The sequence below is a fragment of the Micromys minutus genome, assembly GCF_963924665.1.
Source record: "Micromys minutus genome assembly, chromosome: 26".
Taxonomy (NCBI): Eukaryota; Metazoa; Chordata; class Mammalia; order Rodentia; family Muridae; genus Micromys; species Micromys minutus.
The window spans coordinates 8,027,822-8,051,236 of NC_137961.1; the positions used below are offsets into that span (position 1 = coordinate 8,027,822).

The 23,415-nt window shown below is 40.5% G+C and overlaps 1 protein-coding gene across 1 annotated transcript in view; it reads right to left on the minus strand.

Moving 5' to 3' along the window:
• Positions 1–12,073: 12,073 nt before the first annotated feature.
• Positions 12,074–23,415, minus strand: part of RB1CC1 (RB1 inducible coiled-coil 1) — a 40,373-nt gene continuing 29,031 nt past the window's right edge. Inside the window, exons 15-23 of the mRNA XM_080938636.1 lie at positions 22,303–22,468; positions 20,985–21,093; positions 20,666–20,906; positions 19,494–19,542; positions 18,476–18,523; positions 17,578–17,636; positions 15,935–16,071; positions 14,160–14,230; positions 12,074–13,412 (exon numbers count right to left, since the gene is read on the minus strand). Of these exons, the coding sequence (XP_080794762.1) occupies positions 13,335–13,412; positions 14,160–14,230; positions 15,935–16,071; positions 17,578–17,636; positions 18,476–18,523; positions 19,494–19,542; positions 20,666–20,906; positions 20,985–21,093; positions 22,303–22,468 (958 nt within the window). The 3' untranslated portion in view covers positions 12,074–13,334. The remainder of the gene's footprint in view (positions 13,413–14,159; positions 14,231–15,934; positions 16,072–17,577; positions 17,637–18,475; positions 18,524–19,493; positions 19,543–20,665; positions 20,907–20,984; positions 21,094–22,302; positions 22,469–23,415) is intronic.

Here is a 23,415-nt window from a genome sequence, read left to right on the forward strand (position 1 = left end):
TTAAGGAGAATTCCTTAGCAATTTCAAAACTCTTTTGGCCGACCCATACGTTGACTATACTTCCTTTCCTGATATCCTGTGTGTGCGCCTCTGGCTATGAAACGTGACACATTTGCAGAGCAGATCACATGCATATGATTGGCTGTTCTGTTGGGTTGTGACACTTCCCAAAGACCAACACGGACATGGTTTTGCTACTGGAGTGGCCGGTATGGTCTGATACATGCTAGGCAGCTTTTGGCCTCTGACTTAAACACCAGTCCTGGTTTTTGAAGGAGTGTCTCTGCCTTTAGTGATCTTCTTGCTTCTACCTCCTGAATGTCCAGATTTCATTACAGCTTTGCCACACCCGGCTTAAGGAATATTTTCATGGCTATGTAAAAAAAACTACCTATTTTTAACCTTACTTATTTCTGTGACCATCTTGTCTCTGAATGTTTACAATTCCTATTTTTAGTTCATTTGGGCATTATTTTGGAGTACGAATGAGGCAAGAAGCAGACTTGGTTTTATTTTGAGAGGAATACAATGTCTTCCCATCTGAGCCGGGACAGTAAGTAGGTTTCCCTAACTTGCCCTCCATACCCTGTGGAAGGGCATCAGCAGAGTCAGACTCCTTGCCTTTGATGTGCTACAAACTTGGCTGCTACTTCAGCCTGAGCCAAAAGGAATAAATGGAAGCCCGCAGTCAAGAGGGAGAGGACAGTTGTGCTGGGGCTAGGTACCTATGTACTGCTCTCTGGCGCTCCCAGAGAGACAGAGGAGGACCTGCCTTTAAAGATTCAGAATAAGGGGCAGGAACGATAACTGAGTAGTTAATCATCTTTACTGCTCTTCCACAGAACCAGAGTTTGGTTCTCAGCACCCATGGCTGGGAGTTGACAGTCCCCTGCCATTGCAGCTCTGTGGGGGCCAACACATTCTTTTGGCCTCAGAAGGACCACATGTGAATAAACACACACACACACACACACACACACACAAAAACTAGAATAATACGAAACAAAATAGTTCAAGATAAGCTAGTTACTGTGCTATATACCTATAAGTCTAGCACTCGAAAGGAAAGACAAGAATGTCATGAGTTGGACTAGAGAGATGGCTCAGTGGTTAAGAGCACTGACTGTTCTTCCAGAGGTCCTGAGTTCAAATCCCAGCAACCACATGGTGGTTCACAACCATCTGTAATAGGGTCAGATGACCTCTTCCGGTGTGTCTGCAGACAGCTACAGTGTACTTATATATAATAAATAAATAAATAAATCTTTTAAAAAATTGTCATGAGTTTAAGGCTTGTCTCTGAACAAACAAACAGATAAAAATATACTACTATATAATGACCCTGGCCTAGGCTCCAGCTACGCTACATACTGCATTATTTTCATTTGGATTTTTAAAAATAACTCATGATCCCTTTGAACAATAAGTCTTTTATAGGGATGAAGTGTCCGTCCCCAAAGACCCATGTACTGAAGTTTTTGGAAACTTTCGAAAGTCCCACCTAGACAGAGGATAGGTCGCTGGGACCAGTTGCTGAGCACTGTACTGTGCTCTGGATGCCTGTCCTCTGTTCCGCATCTGCCGGGCGGAGCAGCTCCTGCCTTGTGCCCCATCGCCAGACCCCTGCTGTAATGCAGGTCTACATTCAACAGCCAGCGAATCTGGAGACTGGAACTAAAACAACTCACCCTTTGAAACGTTTTGCTTTGGCATTTGGTTACAACAATATAAAGCTAACTAACACCACTTACGATCAGTCTCTTTGAACTTCAGCAAACATATATGGGGAAACACACAGAAAGATGGTACTCAGATTGAAAAACATATGCTAAACCTACTCCGAAAGTTGGTGAAGGTCCTTGAAATGTTAGAAAAGAGACAGATAGCCAAAATAATTTGGAATCAAAATCCTTTAAAGTACTAACTGAAACAATATCAAGAGAAAGCTGGGTCATAGAAGCCTGTTAACAATACATTTGTGAAGTGGGACATTATTGGAAACAAGGTCTTATATATACTTATGGGAAAATGATCCATACTCAATAAAACAGAAATAGCCACCAGGAAAATATGTATGGGACTTTTTATACAGAGGCAGAAAGAATCAATCACAATCAAAAGCAAAATCGATCTCTAACCATCCAGTGTCTGGGAATCCACTTACGAACTTCTGGGCTCCTCCAAGGGCTTGGGTCACTTCTCCAGTTCTGCCCTTTGTAGCACACACCTTGTCTTCTAGGCTCCAGCTGCCTGTTCTCCACTGCAGCTGCTGTTCTTGGTGGTCATCTCATGGTACTGGCATCTCCACAACACCACTGTCAGTCCTGGGGCACTAATTGCCACTGAGGCTGCACCTTCACCAATGGCCTTCCATGGCCTCTCACAGTGCCGAGCCTCAGCTGCTCTCCATGACCCTTCATTCCTTCAAACCAGTACCACCTGGGTGACTCTTACACATGACCAAGTCCAGCCACAGCAGGAGGTACAACCTTGGTTATCTCTGGAACACAACCTCTTTGTGCTCTCAGAAAACGTCTCCCAGAAGATTTCACCTCAGTGATGCTGGTCTCTTCTTAATCACCACCAATTTCTTATCTCCAGCTGACCAGCATCAATAGTCCCGGTAATGCAAAGGTTTTGATTTAGTAGTTCTGGCATCTTGTTATTCACAGCTGATTCTTCAGCACCAGCTAACCAAAACCACAGAATCTTCACAAACAAAACAGCAACAGCCCTGATCAAAGAGTCTTTAATCTTCGATCTGAAATTTCACAAGCCAGGCCTCCATCTTCTGCACTGTTCTCAGCATTATCTTCCAAGCTCTCTACTAAACATAACACAGAGCTCTTAACATTGCAATGGCTCTTCTAGTTCAAAGTTCCAAAGTCCTTCCACAGTCCTCCCCAAAACACGGTCAGGTTGTCACAGGAACACCCCACTATGCTGGTACCAATTTGTCTTAGTCGGGGTTTCTATTCTTGTACAAACATTATGACCAAGAAGCAAGTTGGGGAGAAAAGGGTTTATTCAGCTTACACTTCCACATTGCTGTTCATCACCAAAGGAAGTCAGGACTGGAACCCAAGCAGGTCAGGAAGCAGGAGCTGATGCAGAGGCCATGGAGGAATGTTACTTACTGGCTTGCTTCCCCTTGCTTGCTCAGCCTGCTTTCTTATAGAACCCAGGTCTACCAGCCCAGGGATGGCTCCACCCACAATGGGCTGGTCCAGGGATGGCTCCACCCACAATAGGCGGGGCCCTCCCCCCTTGATCACTAGTTGAGAAAAGGCCTTACAGCTGGATCTCATGGAGGCATTTCCTCAGCTGAGGCTCCTTTCTCTGTGATAACTCCAGCTTGTGTCAAGTTGACATAAAACCAGACAGTACAAAAGTGTGTGTGTGTGTGTGTGTGTGTGTGTGTGTGTGTGTGTGTTTGCAGATAGAAAGTAGAGCAAGTCTTTTGAAACAAGGTCTCATACTGCCCAAGTTCCTTTGAATTAGCTCTAGACAGTCAAGGATGACCTCGAACTTCTGATCTTATGCTTACATCTTTGTGTGTGGATTCAAGACATATCCAGCCGCACTGGCTTATGGACTGCTTGGGATAAACCCAGGTCTGTGCATCTTAGCTAAGTACTCTACCAACTGAGCTACCTCCCCAACACCAGAAAAAAATGAAGGTGGAAGGATCACATAGAACAAAACCAAACAGTAAGTATATGGAAAAGATAAAATAATTGTGAACATAATCCACCTGACAATAAAGTCTCACACACGTTTGTCAGAACTGTGAGTCAAATGTGTAAATGAATTTCAATGTATTGCTCTTTTAAATACATATATCTTTTTTTTCTGTGTAAAAAATTAGATTTTTTCACATGTAGGATGGTATTTTCCTGTTTTCTTCTAAACACTATTTTACTTTTCACATTTACTTCAACAATACATTTCATGTACATTTTTATGTGTTTCAGATAAATTTTGTGGCTACAGTACACCCAAGGCTGAGAGAAATGAGATTTAAAAAAACAAACTGTATATATTAAGCAGTTGTTTCTTTAGAGTTCATTTTTTTTTCTTTTTATCATCACCAACATCATCATCATCACCATCATCACCATCATCATCACCACCATCATCACCATCACCATCATCATCACCTTCATCTCCATCATCATCATCACCATCATCATCATCACCATCATCACCACCATCACCATCACCTAACCTTTCTTTTTTTACAGTCCAGTTGTTATCTCCCTCCCAGTCCACCCTGTGACAGATTCTCATCTCATTCCTTCTCCCCCTTCTCTGATAGGATGTCCCCACCCCAGCAAACCTCCCCACTCCATGGGACTTCAAGTCTCTCAAAGGTGAGGCGCATCCTCTTTCACTGAGGCCAACCAGGCCGTCCTCTGTTGAATAAGTGTTGGGGGGGGCCTCATGTCAGCTGGTGTGTGCTGCCTGGTTGGTGGTCCAGTGTCTGAGATCCCGGGGGTCCAGGTTAATTGAGACTGCTGGTCTTCCTATGGGGTCACCCTCCTCAGCTTCCTCCAGCCTTTCCCTAATTCAACCCCAGGGTTCCCTGGCTTCAGTCCGCTGGTTTGGTGAAACTATCTACATCTGACTCTTTGTTGGGCCTCTCAGAGGGCAACACCCAGCACTTTGCCAATGAGTTTGAGGCTCTTTCCCACTTCTTCTATTAGATTTAGTGTACTTGGTTTTATATTGACGGCCTTGATCCACTTGGACTTGAGTGTTGTGTAAGGTGACAAATATGGATCTATTTCCATTTTTCTCCATACTGACTGTTAGTTAGACCAGCACCATTTATTGAAGATGTTTTCTTCTTCCCATTGTATAGTTTTGGCTTCCTTGTCAAAGATCAAGTGTCCATCAGTGAATTGTTTTACAAGGCCTCCCAGGAGTCTTGCTACACAAAAGACAACAGATAACTGAACCCTTCCAAACAACTGTAGCAGTTGGGATCCTGAGGAGCACAGCGGACTTGGGACTCATCTCTCTCTCTCTCTCTCTCTCTCTCTCTCTCTCTCTCTCTCTCTCTCTCTCTCTCTCTCTCCAAATAAGCAGTTGTCTCTGTTAACTACCACTTACTCTAGATGATGCCCCTCTGATGAAGGCTGAGGGGTTCACTAATTTATGGGGATAGTGAGGCCCTCAGAAATTGTTATAATCCTATTTCCTACTTCCATTTAGAACACTACTAGTAGATTCCCCCAGGTCTATAACCTAACTACAGGCTCTTCGCATCTGTACGAATCCCAGGTGCTGGCTCCAGCATGTGGAGTAGGGTTTGAATCCAATCATAAAAGTGTCTGGTCCCTTTGAGATCTCCATCCTATCGGTTTATATTTTAACAGGACACTTATTGTTTTGTAGCTCATACTTCAGAACTAGGTGGGATCAACAGGTGCTACTCTCCTCTGACAGTGTTTATAAAACCTTCCAGTAGTGCCATGAAAGCTGGCCTGTAAGGATGAAGTTTCAGGTCAGGACCAGTTTGATTTCTCCATAGTCTATGACTTAAACACGGGTCTTCAGTAACAAGGTCTTTCCATCAATTTGACAACTTTTTCATAATTCTGCTTATCGGAGGAAGGTCTTATGCACTGTGTATTCAGATTCTAATTTCAGTGCCCTGAGATCTAGTTCTAGTTCCACAGGCACTGTCATAAATATTGAAGAATATCCAGTATTAATGTGGTGTAAAGCATGTTCCCCAATCATCTCTGATTTGTTAATAAAAGGTTGAACAGCCAGTGAGTGGGCAGAGGAGAAAGGAAAACTGGACGTCCGTCCCAGCCAGGGTTCCAAGGAAGAAGAGCCAGAAGAAGGCGTTGGCCACAGGGCAGGTGAGTCCAAAAGGGCCACAAGTCAGAGGAAGATGGTCTCCATGAGGCTGAGGAGTTACCAAGGGAGTTCCGCAAGAGGACAGGTAACTACGGCAACGCAAGCCAAGGAGAGATCAAATCCAAGTCAGTCAGGGCGTGTGGCTGGGGAGGAGCTAGCTAAGCATAGAGGCCTAGAAAGATCAGCCATTGTACTTAAAGCTTGCTGAGCAAACATTTCAATAGGTCTAGGACTCAATTATCCGGGAGCTAGCCAGGTTAGAAACAACTGCCACATCTAAACTTCATCTGATACCTACTTTCCAACAGAGATACAGAATTCCTTAGTAGTTTTCATTTGGTAACCCATTACTTACCACAAGTTAGTATCTTTTTGGCTTGGTGTGCATGTATAAAAACGTGACGAAATTCAAACTATCGATTCATGGAGGTTTGCAGAAAACTAAACACTTGTAGGTTGCAATAGCTCTTTCTATAAAAGTGAGGAGTATTTCTTGACTACAGCCACCTTCTCTCAACTTATTGCAGTAATGTAATTCGCACAGTAAAGTTACATGGCGAACCTGACACATCCTCTGTACGATCATGAGCCCAGATATTTTGGGAGAGTTCCTTAGACTCTGTCGAGTGGAAACGTGAAGGTAAGGAGTCCCCGGAGGAAAGTTCTCACGGATGCTCTTCCTGCCCACTCTGCTTCTTGGTCAGCCTAACGTGAACAACCCCACTGACTACTCTTCATGATCTGAGTTTCTCCTGCCATTAAGACAGGAGCCAAAAGAACTCTGTCAGGCATTGTTACAGCCTTGCAAAAGGTAAGCAACCTACCCAGCTCTTGATGTTCTGGCCCAAGAACTGTAGCTGGTTTATATGAGAGCTTAGTGGCCTCAGTAGACACTGGCTAAGCTGACTTCTGTGCCAGTGAGGGATGTGTACGTTTCTACTTACCACTGGTTAGTGTGGAGGTCTGTTGGCAAACCAGGATCCAGAACTGGAAGATGACCGGCTACTCCCCGCCCAAGTGGGCTTATCAGGACCAGAGCAATGATCAAATGCATGATCTCATGCATCAGATGCAAAGTGCAATTCTGAATGTTCCGGTTTAGAAGGGCACGGTTAGTTCTAGAGCATCTCACTGTATTTACAGATATGTGCACTGCTTTCATGACTGTGAGGCAAGTGCCCTGGTGGGTTTTCAGAAGATGAAATGGCCGATGTCAAGTTTCACAGGAAGCTGCTCGCACACCCTTGGCTGAGGCTAAATTGGAACACTCATGAGAAGGTACTTCTGTGAGATAGCTGTTAAGCAGACGAAGGCAGAAAGAAAAAGTATAGCTTCCTATTAGAAACCTCGGCCTGCTTTAAAGGCAGCATGAAACCTCCAGAGGCGGTAGTGAAACAGGGTGGGAGAAAACGCCGGGAATGTACACAGTTTATGCTGGTGAGACAGGCTATACACTTTCGGAAGAGTTGTGGTCAAGAACATAAGCATTCATGTTCATCTCCTCGGCTAGTTAAGGTCATAGTCACTGGCAGAGCAGAATTCCAGAGCGGTTACAAATGACACCAACAACATGGCCTCTCCAGCTCTACTGGAATTGGATGATGGCATGTCCAAAGCAGCCAAGGAGAATTACAGCATCGTTTTGGAATCAGATTCCCAGAAGACTTTTTTTAAGGTGCCACAAAACCAGAGTTCTGAAATAAACCCCAGCATTCATAAAACAAAACAAAAAACTGTCAAGAGCTATGGAATCCACCAGAAACTCACAAAATGGCAAAAACGTAAGTTGGGTGTAACTTCAAGGATCAACAGCACACTGACACAAAGTGGTGGTGTGTAAAAAGGTTCGGCAGTGTTGCCATGGGGTGTAACATCTGCACAGCAAGGCATCCATGACTGCACTGTAAGGAGACACAAGCATGTAACTGCTTAGAGGACAAGTGAGGGTGGAACCTCCGTTAATCTTAAGGGTTGCTACTTTTTTCTTAACACTGGAAATGACATTGCTAGTAAGCTTTAAGATAGGAATGAAAGAAACTGGTATTGCTTACTCTAAATGGCTGCCAAGTCTGAGACACCCAAGAAAGTATGTAAACCAAATATCTTACAGCTGACTGTCTGGTCTCTTTACCACTATGTTAAGAACTGCTTGAAAGAATTTCCATCTCATCCATAAAAATTATAAACTGTACTACTTAAAATTTTTGGCTAAAGACAATGTACCAAGGGTATGAGGAACACAGAGCTACCAGTTAGTAGGAATAAGTCTTGCTTCCTAGTTTTTAAATGATTATCAAGGTTTATGAACTTTATAAAAATTAAGCATTACCAACTTTGGTGGCTTCAGTCCACATGCGCTCACATGATTTCTGCTTGATTCCTGTGGTGCTGAGGACCAAACCCAAGTTCTTACTATGGACAAGCAGTCCAATGAAGACACAGTCCCAGCTACATATTTTTAAAAGCCCATGTTTATCTGTAAACCTAAATCTTAAAGGACAACAACTATTTTAGACCTACTTTTAAAAAGGTTTGTAACTTTACAACTTTTCCCTCTAGGTAACCTGTTATTAACCCTCTAATTAACCCTGTTGTTGACTGATTTTGACCCAAAAAATGTGGTTGAAGCTCCTGACCTTTGTTACCACTCGTACTAAGTATTGCTGTCTTTTGTGAGCACTAGTTCTGGAAAGGGCTACAAGGCATTCCTAAACCTAATCTGGGGACATGGCCACATGGACCAGTCAGTCCCAGCCATCGACAAACATCTGCAGCAAAACGAGCAAATGACTGGTGCAGTCTTAGGCCCCAGAGTGTTATAAAGTGACCAGTTACACACACACACCTAATGCTGAAGTCCCAATAGAACGATCTGGATGAAAACAGACAAACCAAGCAGAACATACTGCTGTAATAGAGGACAGACCGTTAGTACAGGTCAAAAAGGTTGAGAAAATGCTCTAGGGGACTGCAAATGTGGAGATGTATGGTTAAAAACAGTACAAACAAGTGGCCACACTAGCAAAACTGTCATCCTTGCTAAGGCTGCCAAGACACGTGCAAGGTATGTGAGTTGGCTAATTTTGACTGTTTTAGTGAAGCAAGAAGACAGAAACAAAGACTAAAATTAGAATGTTCAATCTCCGAGAGTAACTTGGCTAAAATAAAGGACTACTCAGAGACCATTGAGTTGGGCTCAGCAAACTGAGGATTTTGAGTATGGAAACTCTGATCAACATTAAGTCTTTCTGAGGTCCTCTGTTAAGATGTCACTACTTGGAGACAGAAAAAGTGACACCTACAATCATTTCTTTACACTACGCTATCACTCCAAGGCCTGCATGATTTAGCTAACATGGTAATAGGAGAAACAAAACACAGATGCCCACTTTCACATCTACTTGACAACGCACTGATGTTCTAGAGAGCAACCATGGAAGAAGTGGAGCTAGCTATACTGGCAGGTGACATGAAAGCCTTAATGACCTTAATGACAGTCACACAGTTAAACTTCAGAATATAAGAGCAACACATGGAAAATACTGAAGTATGACGGAACAGTGGCATCAGACAGCACGGAAATGGCTAGGGTTGTCCAAGGAAGGACTAAAACTGTAAATCACTGAGACTGACAAGATGGAAAACCTCCTCTGTGCCAAATAAACACAATACTATTGCTCTCCGTTGATGACACTCTCAATGTGACTACCATTAAAATCCTAATGGTGCATGTAATAGTACCTCGCCACTATTAATAAATGTAATAAACATGTCAAAGACTTTGGTGAGCTTGACACAAGCCAGAATTATCTGGGAAGATGAACTTCAGTTGAGAAGTTTCCATTGGTGTCTTTAGAAAAGCCTGCAGGGCATCTCCTTGAGTAATGATTGAAGTAGAAGGGCCCAGACCACTAGGAATGGTAACACCTCTGGGTAGGTAGCCCTGAGCTGTATCAGGAAACAGGATGAGCAAGCCATGGTGTGCACACTAGTATGTAGCATTATGCTGTCGCCTGCTTGTCTTCAGTGTGACCTGAGAAGTGAAATAAACCATTTCCTTCCCGTGTTACTTTTGGTCATGGTGTTTTATTGAGCAATAGAAAAAAAAATGCTACCAGGGTTGTAGGATATTGCTGTGACAGATATGACCATGGTTTTGATAGAATTGTGAAAGGACCTTGGAATTCTGAGCTAGAAAAGCCATAGTGTGGTAGTCTGAATATGCTTGGCCCGGGGAATGGCACCATTAGGAGTGACCTTGTTGCAGGTGTGTCACTGTGGGCCTGGGCTTAGAAGAACTCTTAGTTCCTCCTGTATCATGTCTGCCTGGAAGTTGCCATGCTACAACCTTGATAATAATGGACAGAACCTCTGAACCGTTCCCAATTAAATGTTGTCCTTATAAGAGACGTCTTAGTCATGATGTCTGTTCACAGCATCAAAACCCTAAGACATGCAGTGCTCTGAGCTTAAAGGCTTGTGAGAGCTTAGTAGAGTGGTGTAAGCAGTGCAGATGGGGTCTTGGCTTGTTAAGTCTCAGAGGAAGCTTGAATCTGGGGTGCCCGTGCAGCTGGTACTAAGAACCAGCTGTGTGACTAACAGGCGACTAGTTACACTACCAGGAAAACTTTGCTTTGCTGCAACAATTGATACTGGTCGGCAGGGGATGAAGAATTAGATGTAAAAGAGGCAGCATGAGGGATGCGAAAATCTTCTGGATAGCGTTTCCTCATGGTCAGTATACATGAGCTGTGGTCCAGAGGGGCCAACAGTGTCACTGAATTATAACACAAGACAGTTCAAATGGGACTCTCAGCTGTTGCTCCAGCTACCTACGTACCACCTGCCACCTCTGCTCCGCCATCACGGACGTCTGAACCACAAACCAAACAATAACCTTTCCTCTACAGACTGCCTTGGTTTTATCACAGTCAATAGAAAGGCAACTTTACAGTTAACTATATTACTATCAGATTCTAGTATGTTGTTTTTAAATGTAAAGAAGGAAGTAAAGCTCAGATTCTTGTTAAAGAGACATGGAAGCAGAATGGAGGGACAGAGAGTCCATTGGTCAGGCACGGCAGAGCACACCTGTATTTCCAGCACGTGGCAGGGGAATGTGGCTTCCTCTGAGTTTGAGGCCAGCCTGGTCTACAAGAAGTTATAGGGAAGCCAGAGATAGAGACTGTATCTCAAAAAGAAAAACAGAAGAAGAAAATAAAGTATGCATAATTTAGTGGAACATGACAAAACTAAGAAACATTGGGGGCTAGGATATATTTTTAAAAGACTATACCTTATTCACTTTTTCAAAACATTACAATATTAATTCTGTACACTGCATTTTTACTTGTTTTTCTGTGGGTCTTCTCTTGCTTCAAATTCTTGAGTGCTGGATTTATAGGCGTGAACCAGTCATCTGTTTTTGTTATATCAAATTACTACTGTCACAATAAACATTAAAGCATCCTTAAAAACTTAACATTAAAAACCTTTTTCCTCCTGTCTGCTCTTCAGATGTTCTTTCCCCGTTGCTCAAGGACTCCTGCCTTAGCCTCCTGCAGTACTGCAGCCATGTATAGCCCCTATAGAGGCTACATTTTTGTCCTCCTCAAGACTATACTGTATAAAGAAACATAATAGTTAACATTTGTTGAGTACTGAACACTTTCCTAAAAATTGTTTGCATTGAACGTGCAAACTATATTGCATAGGTTCTATTACCCTGTTTTAAATATCAGACAAATGATTGTTTATAGAACTCTATCCAAGTCATATCTGAGTCTGAAAGCCAGACATTCTAGCTGCAAAGTTCATATTGCTTTTGATTATGCAAAACCAAGAATTAAACAAATTTAGCTTTCTGAAAATGTTTTTCCTTCTAATAACCACTTTAGTCTTTACTTGCTTGAAACATTGTGTGAATATTGGTAGGTGAATATGAAATCACTATGTAACGAAAACAATGGATGACCACATTAAAGCTCAGTATTAGAGAGATTAGTGTGTCAGAGTGCACAACAATTCATACAATAATTCCACAGCATAAGACCATACACTAACTCTCAAGAGCATCAATGAAGTTAACTGAACTGCACTAGCAGACTCAAACACAAACACATTTGTTAAAGATGCGGAAAGTCATTTGTTACACTTGGAGTCTATATGTAAAGATGTCATTGAAGGACTGAATAGAAACATATGAAATCATTTGTTCCTTTATTCATTAATATGTTGTTGAATTAGGTATTCTATACACTATGTTTATTCCATTTTCATTCTATTAGATTACATATTTATAAAAATATCCAACTCATTTTATGAAGAAATTAAATATTTCTGAAAAAGAATCATTTTATTACTGTTCTCTAACAACAACCCTGAAGAAACTTCTTTCCATCAACTAGGTGCTTCAACATCTTTGTTCAGTGCCAGCTTCTAACCCTTGTGTTGACATAGTTCTGTTCCACAGAGTACCACTTCACCCTGTTACATAGGATACAGCAACATTTCTGTAATAAACGTGTTTCTCTTTGATACAGAACATTTTTTCACCTTTCCAAGCAATCACGAAATATATTAAAAATGTAACCTTCAAAAGGCACACACATTTACACTTTCAATTCTTTATTGTCTTAAAATTGTACAGGTCCTTTATAATACAGAATTTTGTTATTTAAATGGCCTCTAAATGTTAATGTACAATGAATATCTCCTTCTGCTCAACCATGAATTATGAGTTCATCACTATGATTATTTGAAACAGTCCTAAGATGCTGAGAGGTCTGAGTCCTGCACTTGAAAAGGTCAGCGGTACAGACTCTTCCTCCCGGGAGCCCAGATGATCTGTGTGAAAAGTGCTTTTGAAGATTGCTCATTATTTATGGCTGATCTTAAAGTCAGTCAAATTACAGTTATTTTTTTTTTTTTTTGGAACATTAACGGGTGTTTTTTTAAAAAATGAACAAATTTGCTTTAGCAGTCTTCTGAGGCAAACTCAAAATTACGATTATCTGCATGCAATAACACTCCTCTTTAAATAGTTTGTAAGGATTTATACATTTTATAAAGAATATGTTAAAGAGTACAAGGACTCTTGAATTCACAAGAGGACAAATGCTGGTAACAACACTGTAACTATTCAGCTAATGTTTATTAACAGGCAATTAATGAGGCTAGTCACAAGCCAAAGTGCAGGCTCCGCCCTTGGAAAACATCTACTTTGGTCCGTATTTCTAGTTATTTGGGTAGAAACAAAACAAATCCATTTTGATTCAGCCAAGAATTTTAATAAATTTATTGTTCCTAAGATGTAGCCACTTAAAAGGTAAGTGCAGTCCACCAATGAAGTATATTGTCATGTTGAACTTTGTAAAAAGGATGGCCAGTTGTTTTTGGAGTGGTTTATCAGCACTGGAGGACAAGTCAGAAAATGGTATCAGATGTAGAGATTTCTTCTGTGGCTATACTTTCTTATTCCATGACACAGCTTTTACTCTGTAAAACTTTGTCCCCAAAGGAACTTTAAATCTGTTTTGTGCCTAAGAAGAAGAAGAAGAAGAAGAAGAAGAAAAGGAGTCATTGAATGACTGAACCAAATTATACAAGTACCCTTCTAGCATACTGCTTACTGCTAGAGTACTGGAAAAAAGGTGAAGAGTCATCTCTCCTCTGTACCAAGTTATGAAAGACAGGCTCTTGACCAACCAAGTGCGACTATATTAGGTAACTAACACTGAGTGTTTGAGGGAGGGAGGATGCTGTAAGCGATTCCCTTTCCTCCCTCTCAGTCTTAACTATATACCCTGGATGGCCTGGCGCTCACTATGCAGACAAGACTGGCTTCAAATTTATAGCATCTCTCCTTCCCCTGTTTTACAAAGGCTATACTATAGTCATAGCTCGGGATGGCTTTGAACTATATTACTCCTTCTGTCTCTGTCTTGGCTTCAAGTGCTTTGGCTAGAGGTACACTACCAATCCTGGCTTGTCAGTTTCATTTTATCCCCAAATAAAGACTTGAGAGCATCTTTCATCGATGGCATGGCATAGAAAACTGAGTGCAGACCAACTGCACAAATGAAGTTCATCGTGGCTTCTGTTACACAGTGTGCTTCCAGTGGCAATCTACCTCTTCTATCTAAAGAGAACAGCAATGTTTACTAGGTTTCTGGTTTAAACTCGATTTAATAAAATTCAAGCTCTAAATGAACAAAAATCAGAGAACACTAGTATCCATTTCTGTATAATAAGTCCCTAGGTTTACTACTACAGGGCACAGCTCTTACCTTTTTGGCTTGACAGTATTCCTTTTCCATTACTTTCCCAAGGACCCAGGGTCTTCTAGATGTACCCGAGGCTAATAAATAAATCAGAATAATGGTGTTCTCAAAATAATGGTTAGCACTTTAAAAAAACAGTAAAAATCACTAAACCCAAATTTTTATTTATTGAAGAAAAAAATCTATGGTATGTTCCAATATGTAAATATGTGTGCTTTCTAAATACTATTCAAGAAACACTAGTGATCTCAGTAGGAGTCATGGACCAATAGCTAAGTCGACACTGCCACCTACTGAAGGAACTATGATTGCTAAGGACCTCCAGACTTCTGAGTGGCAGCCCAAAGTCAGTGTGCTGGAACCTGGAACCACAGAGCCTAGCGCAGCAATATCAACAACAACTGGGCCTCAGTGAACAATTAATACTAAAAACCAAGTGAAGTCTAGAAGTGCAGAGACGTGAGAACAGCCGAGACCAGAAGACTAATTAGGGGACAGGCACTGTCTCCAAGTTCATCACAGTGATAGTGCACATTTTCAAGTGTACACGTGTTTAGAAGTACACATAAGAAATACAGAAACAGGTGAATCTGAATAAATACGCAGGTTTTGTCTTATGAATCTTTATAGTTTTTGAAGAATCATCTCCAAATGTAAAAAGCTGAGATACAACTTGAGACATAAGACATTAATTAGGGTTGATCCCCAAACTGTGAAAAACGAAAGCCCTAAGTAAATATAAGGAAGCAAGTGAGACAAGAGTAAGGCCGGAGGGCAGAAAGATGCGCTGGGCACAGTGCTCTATGCCTGGAAACACAGCAGTGGACAGGTGCGGGGGAGACGGGTCACGAGTTCAAGGTTAACGCCAGAAGCCCAATAGTTTGCAACCAATACCGGATATCTGACTGTGTCAAAAATCCAAAACTATACAAGAAAAATGCTACCTATTTCCTAAATTTCAACACAAGTCATCTTCCCACTTTTCGTGGTTGTGTAACGGCTGTCCCTACATAGGTCATTCTCCAAAAGCGAGGATGGAGTAGTCAAGTGACACTGCCCTAGCCCAAGGGGGGAGGGGGATCTGTGTGCAGGTCACTTCACATACGGATGTGGGGAACTGATTTTCCCCTCTCCTTTGTTATTTGAACAGGGTTTCTCGGTGGAAGTCACTCTGGGCCTAGAACTCAGAGGTCTGACAGTGCTGGGACTAAAGGCGTGCTCCATCACACTTGGCCTCATGAACTGATATTTTAAGCAGTTCTATTTAGTCTAAGAATTCCAAAATAGCTATTTTCTTCTCTTTGAACTCTTTAATAAGACAACAAATCATGAGCATTGTTATTCAGTATGTTGAACAAAACTGAGTTTGTACAAAACAAAACTTTATAGAACAATGATAATGAACGCATGAACCATGAACAGTACAGGACAGGCACTACATAAACTACTATCTGACAAACACTGCAATGTCTTTGAGCAGATAAGCACATACTAATTGTCAACAAAATGAACATCGAAATTCTGACAGCAATACTGCAATTACTAGGATAGATCATGTTTGAATATATACACAGTCTGATCAGTTATCTACTGTAGAATATTCTAGATTATGTAGAAATTCAGAATTATCAGTTAAGTCCATAAAATACTTAGCTAATGTAGATTTCATTTTTAAAAAGGCAAATTTTCCTAATCACTTAATTTGTATATAAAATATACAACAGGAAGGAATAAATGTCCTTAACTCAAGATCAGTATTTTAGAAGTATATGTGCACTTACCTCCCTCACCTGGCTTGAGATCCAGGGCAGGAAGAGACTCTGAATGCAGAAAATACAAAGTAGGACTAACAGTAAACAACACATAATTGTCATGCCGCTCATCTAGGATGATGAGAACCAAATCTCCCACCTGAAAACTAAGGAGAGGTAGGTTATTGTCCTAGAGAGCGTTAATCACGTCATACAAACTTGAGACTATCCCAGCTGGCTTAGTGCTCCTGGTTTCTATGCCTACTGCTTGTGTGGGGTAAAAAAAATACCTAGTCATAGGTTGTTTTTTTTTCCCCCCTAATCTTTCATTTTATACCAAGAAACATTCCTGGAATTTCAATTCTTAGATGTGATACTCTTCATTTTAAAAGAAAAAGCTATTGAACCAAGTCCATGTGATGAATCAGGCCTTAGAAAGGCTCAATGCATCTGCTACTTCTTGCATAACAGTTACAACTACCTACATGAGTGTCGACCTCTCAAACCATGTTCAAAATATTTACAGGCTCTGAAGATGAGCCTCAGATTTAGTCAGTAATTTTATGTGCTAGGTTCTCCAGCTGACAAAGTCAACTATGAAGCTGTTTTCCCTTTCCTTTTTTTGAGACAAGGTCTTGCTTTGTAGAATAGGCTGGCCTTTGTGGGACTACAGTGGAAGCCACAAGCACAGTCTAGGAAGATTTAAATGTTGCTACAATGATGTGGTAAGCAATGTTTTAACTGAACACCAAAACCTAATATAGTAAAAGGAGGTAAAGGATCTTTTGAGGCACTGATGCTAGTAAGTTTGTCTCTAATGAAGCTGACAGATATCCTGCCACATTAGAGAAGATAAAACTGAGATGCTAAGGCCACAACAAGGATATCTGAGGTTGGTTAAAAAAAAAATCAAGACAAATAAAGCAAAACACAAAAAACCTTCAAACCAATTAACAACAAAAACCTACTGTAAATAAAATAAGGGTCTTCACAAATACTTAATTCGGAAGCCACAGTGTGATTCCTAACATCTAACATTGGAGTCAGCGAGGCAAGAAAATGATGTGTGGCAGGCCAGAATGGGGTATATGGTAAGACTCTTGCCTTAAGAAAACCAAGTGAGTGTGTAAAGTTCCATAGTTCTTACACAACAGGGTTCACTGAACTGCTACAATGCCTTTCTTTATTATTCCAAAGGTCCTACCAAACAACCTGGGGGAGGATAACTATTTCTGATTTAATTTGGTTCAGAAAAGCTATAACTGTTTGATGAAATTTTCAAATTATACTCTGAATTTATAGCACACAAAAAACATAAAATGGAAAAACGAAGCACAGCAACCTAAAGTCAAGATCTTCCAATTGGAAGTAAGGGTGAAGAAGCTAAAGATATTCTCAGAGTGCACACTCAGCTGAAATGTTTAGCCGGTATCAAGAAAAGCTTCCTGGGTTTTGTGTGAATGATAGAACTCTAACAGGATGACTCTGAATACAGTCCTCAAAGTTCCAGGCAAATAGTGAAAAACCTTGCTTCCCAATGAGCTTTTATCTTACCATTACGCACAAGGCACTTATCTCAGTGAGCATAGATCTAATAATCATTATGACTACAACACATTTTCATTAATTTATCAATTTGACATGAACCCACAAAATAAAGATGAGCTACTTACTCTCGAATAGCTATTTTTTCAGAATGCCGTGAAGACACTGAGGACAAGCTCTGAGACATCTGAGACAGAAAAGTAGAGTCAATGCATTAGCTGCATACACAGTACCATACTCACCAGAAAGGTCTGCTGTTACACCTTTTAATCCGTGTTCAAGCTGGAGGCCACACGTAGTAAGTACATTCACACTTATTTACAATCATTAATTCAACACTAAAATCTAAATCTGTGCATTAAATTTCATCCACTCTTTCCAAACGATATCTGGTACAAAGGCAAGGAACTGTCACCAGAATTATCTAAGAAGGCCTAATGGCTTCCAGAGACTTGATAAAATTACCCAGAAAACCGACATATATCCTACCAGTGAAGTTAAGCCATTTTTGAACACATGCTCAATTTTATTCAGACGTTCTAAAAGCTTACTCTATAAAAAGCTTGGAGAAAATCATGTCAATACTTCTGTGTGAAGACAGTGGACATGTGGGAATGCACCCTTCTCTAGACACCAGGTCTAGCTAACATGCGCTAGTTCTCTGGGTCACATGGGAGCATCTCAAAGTGGCAACCATGACCAGATTCCATCACTCGAGAGTCAGTGATTGCCAATGTACAAACTGGCTTAACAAACACTAGTATGAATAAATTTCACACATTCTGGGCTGGAAAGATGACACAGATTAAAAGTAGATGCCACAAGGCCTAATGACCTGAGTTTAGGCCCACAAGGTGGCAAAAAAATTATTTTGTCCATTGATTTCCATACTGACAGCATGCTCCCTTCTCTGATTAGTTAGTGTGAAAAGAAAACTAGAAAAGGATATACCATTCAGGTACACAATGTTTATACCAAAATACAGAGCAAATTTTAAAAAGAGAGACATAACCGGACAACTCTTACCAGTCTTTGATTTAACCGCTTGTTTTCTTCTTCTTTCAATTGCAATGTCTACAAGGGGAAAACAGATGTATGGTTTATCCTTGAGTGATTAGCAAGGCTCTCACCTTCACATAGAGCACATGTCGGGAGGGTCTGTAACTGTTCTGACCAGTGCTAAAACTTCATTCCTCAAGTTTTCAAATCTTGTCATTAGCTTTGTGATTCATAAACACACAATAAATGCTGTATTTATCTCACCAAATTTGCTAGTTCAGAGGTGGAACCTGCGTGCGCACATACACACACACACATACACACACAGAGACAGAGAGAGAGAGAGAGAGAGAGAGAGAGAGAGAGAGAGAGAGAGAGAGAGAGAGAGAGCGCACACCAGACAGAATAAGTGGCTAATACGTTTAAATTAAATGAACAGTTTGGCTCCAGAATATCACACCTAAGTTGGTATATAACAAAGACACTGGTAAAATCATCACGACCCAGAGAGTGAAACTCTCCATTGAGGGCTCATTCTGTTTCACAGTACTTTTAATTTGTAAAGATTGTCAAATATTTATCTTTTTTATTTTTGGTGTGGTTGTGTGATTCATGTGAGTGTTTCTGTGGGTATATAATTTTGTGTGCGACTGGAAGAAAGTCCCTTCCTCATTTCAATTAACACTATTAAAAACTTCATCACTTCAATCTTCATTTTTCATATTCTTGTTCATCTTTAAAAAAATCTTATTTTTAAAATTTTGAAATTCTTATTGATATTATATTGTTGGATTTTGGGCTGTCATTAAGTAAAATCAATCTCTTTCACCTTCTAGAGATGTCACTCACTGAAGAAGTTACACAGTGAGACCTGATCCAAAACTATTCAACTACTAGGAACACAAATGACAGCCTTCACAAACCAACCATAAAAAGACTTAATTCATAAGTGCAAATCAAAATGCAATGTTTTTAAAATAAAAGGCATTTAAATGTTTTCCCCAAAGTCATCATATTAAACAAGCACTTCAGAAAGTCTGCTCACCCTTTCTAGGAGCATGATCCTCTGCTTCTCTTCAGATAGCATGTTTTCTCTAAAAGTGAGAGAATGGTTGTTTTAAGGTTCAAGCACAGTCATAGATTGTACATTTATCAACAAGGGTTCAGAACTTAGTGGGGTCTGGTGCTGCGAATCTCTAATCCCAGCACTTGGGAGGCAGAGGCAGAGACACTTGGAGTTCAAGGCCAGCCTTCGTAACTTGTTCACTAGTAGAGTAGGAGCTTGTACTAACTTTTCAAAGGTAGCCATACTTATCAGAACAGTGGATACTCTGTTCAGACTCAGAAACTTCCTGAAACTATAAACTAGATATGTTTTTATCTAGAAATAATTGCTACAAAATTCAAACTTTCTCAGATATTAAACACTTTTCCCTACCTGAATTAATTTTGAAAGAAATTTCTGAGGTTACATAGCTCTTTCAGAATATTATACTTGGTTTTAGATCCTGTAGTTTACTCTAGAAAAGTCCAATTCCTACTTATACATCAGTATTTATACAGAAGCATCTTAAGAGGTTTCAATTGCTATACAGCTAAAGGAAGATATATTAAAATTCCCTTTGTACAAACTCACCTTTTTACTACTAACAAAAGTTGGGAATTTAATTGTCATTTTTTTGGGTATGGTTTTGTGGTTTGTGCTAGAATAGCTGGCCAATGAGCTCTGAGGATCTGTCTGCCTCTGTCAACCCCACCAACATAGGTTGAAGATACTAGATGCATGTTTTAATACCTTATACCGAGCTTTTATATTGTTTTTAAACTGCCTCTCCTGTACATAAAAGACACTTAGCTTATTTCCCCCCTGCATACTTTTCTAATCTGGATTAATTTCTATCATTTATGAATTTCAATTACCACATTCTCTTAGCATGTTTTCTACACTGTCTTTTAAAATTACTTTTATATGGGCTGAGAACAATTGGTAAAGTTAAAAATTCACTCTTTAGAATGCTCTAATGTAATGGAGCAGCAGTACAAGACTTTGACATCTTCTGCTAAACTGTTGAGGCTGCTTTGAGCTCACTGTTGCCCAAGACCTTTAACTTGTGATTATCCTGCTGGGATCATAGACCACGACACCAGGGTCAGGCCCACTATGGCACTGTAGAATATACAGCCTCTGGTGAACTGAATGAAAATAAGCCTACGTACTGGACAGACATCATGCTTGTCTCCATGGCCGAGTCCACTCTTCCTTCCTCTGCCGTCTCCACGGCCGATCTCTCTGGCTCACCCGGGAGCTCAGGTGCACAAGCGCCGTAGAGCTCGGGGGCGGCAAGCACAGGCGCTGAGGGGAGGGAAGTGCTAGAGCGCAGCCTACTCACTTCCTCTTCCAGCTGCTTCTTCTCTTCAAGCAAGCGAGCTCGGTCTTCAGAAAGCGACTCTATCAAATCTAGGGCCCCAGATTCAAAGCATTACTTACTGAAACCATTTCAAAGTGGTTCTTCAATCACTGTGAGACAGCACTAACCTTTATCCCGCTCCTGCTGCTGCATTGTACTTCTTAGTTTATCACTCAGGTCATTTATGATGTTTTCTTTCCTCATTTTCTCTCTTGTTAAGACTGTGTTAAAATTGGTCTGAAACAACAGTAACAGGCAATTAACCACACACACTAGGAGCCAATGCTACGGAAATAGATCACAAAGTATTCGTTTCTGCAGTACATTTATGGAGTCACATGACTAAGCAAAATGGTGTGTATTCCAGGAAAGGTTATTTATTTTTTTTGAACTCGGTATCTTGAAAATTTCATTTTATCCTTCTCTGTATTGTTAGAAGAAAGGCATTAGCAAATGCCAAAGATTTTAGGAAAGGAAGTAAAATGATTAACAATTTAAATAAAGTGCTGCTGTATACCTGACTTTTTCTTTGGGAAACTGTGAAATCTTTGATCTTTGGCAAGCTATTGATTAGCATACTAGTATGTGATTATCCTTCTCTCTCTGTTCGGACCTGTGAAATGCCCTCCGGGCTCTACAGTGACTCCACTCATTACCCCAGGTCCTACCCACTCACTGCATGAAGTTCACATATCTAATTGTCTAGAGGAACATGACAGACAACTGGGAATTTTAATTTCATGCTAATTAACATAGGACACTAAATTTGTTTAACATTTCATTTACACATTCATCAAAATATAACAAATAAAAGTGAGTATATTATCTAACCTGATTCTTTCATCTGATTAGCATTTACTCACAGCCTTTAGTGTGAGATTTATTTATTATGGATACATTGCTCTACCTGCATGTACACCTGCAGGCCAAAAGAGGGCACCAGACCTCATTACAGATGGTTGAGCCACCATGTGGTTACTTGGAATTGAACTCGGGACCTCTGAAGAACAGCCAGTGCTCTTAACCTCTGAGCCTTCACTCCAGCCGCAGGCAACAGAGAGATTAAACAGGAAAATCATTTGACAGTTTCAAACAAAAATCTAACAGAAAAGAAAACCTAAAAGTTTCAGGATACCAAGAACATTCAAAGAGCCCTAATGCAACTTACTACTATGTAATTTCTGTTTACATATAAAAAATTAGCACATATAAAAGCACACTAACCACTGTCTATTTTTCTGAACTATGCTTGTTTTTGTAATATGTAATTCTTACATAAACTGCTAACTACATTCATGTGACACTGTTCCGAGTTTTCTTTTTAAAATAGGTACTTTTGTCATGAAAAAGGTCAAATGAAGATTAAGAAGGTCAACACATCGCACAGGAACCCTCACAGAGAACAGTGGGCAGCTTCTCTCCAGCTTCCTCGGATCGCAAACACACCTGCTGCTCAGCAATCAAAGAGGTTCGGACATTTTGCATTTCTTCATTTTTTCTTTTCTCTTGTTCTTCAAGTTGTTCCAGGAACTTAGCTTTTTCCTCCTGAAGTTTTTCTTGAAGTTCAGCAACTAAGCTTGAAGAATCTTCTCTGGCTGAATCAAAGGCGGGACTTAAAAATTGAGAAGAGATTTTAAAAAAGCAATAACAGATATAATCAATATGTATTAAATGCCACATTTAGGTTATTTACTTCCCAGAAACCCAAGATAATGAGAAATGTACTTCTGCACGAAGCCTGTCTTTCTAACTGAAAACAAGCTGTGATGGTAATACCTGAAGTAACGTGACTGATGACGACAGTCTATGTGGCATAATCAGGGCTCCCACGGGCACCTAGGAAACCAGTGCTTGCCGGGCCCTTCAAGCTTTTCCATCCCCACAAACTGAAGAGGAAACACACGCCTACTGATGTCTTAGAAAGTTTTACTTTCCATAGATAGATTTGTCTCAATTTGATGCCTAATGGTAAATAACACAACGCTAAAACAGAATTCTCCATACAAAGAAAATCTATGTATTCTGAAACTGACTCAGTTCTAGCAAGGCAGCAGAGATGAGAATGGCCAGGTGAAGCAGAGCAAGTCCAGGTAAATGATTACACACTGGTTAACAGTATCGAACCTCCTTAATTTTCTTATTGGTTATTTTATTTATTTACAGTTCAAATGTTGTCCCCCTTCCTGGTCTCCCAAACTCCCCATCCCATCCCCCTCCCTCTATGAAGGTACTCCCCCTCCCACCCACCCATTCCCACTTCAGTGTTCTAGCATTCCCATACTCTGGGACATCAAGCTGCCACAGGACTAAGGGCCTCCTATCCCATAAAATAGAAACAAAAGAAACACTCTATAAGTCATTCTATAAAGCCAGTTATATATCTAAACCACAAAAGACCCAACGAAGAAAGAATTTCCCTTATGATTATCGATGCAAAAATACTCAATAAAATTCTTGGAAACTGAATCCAAAAACACATCAAAACAATTATTGACGGTGACCAAGTAGGCTTCATCCCAGGGATTCAAGCAGTTCAATACATGGAAACCATTAACATAA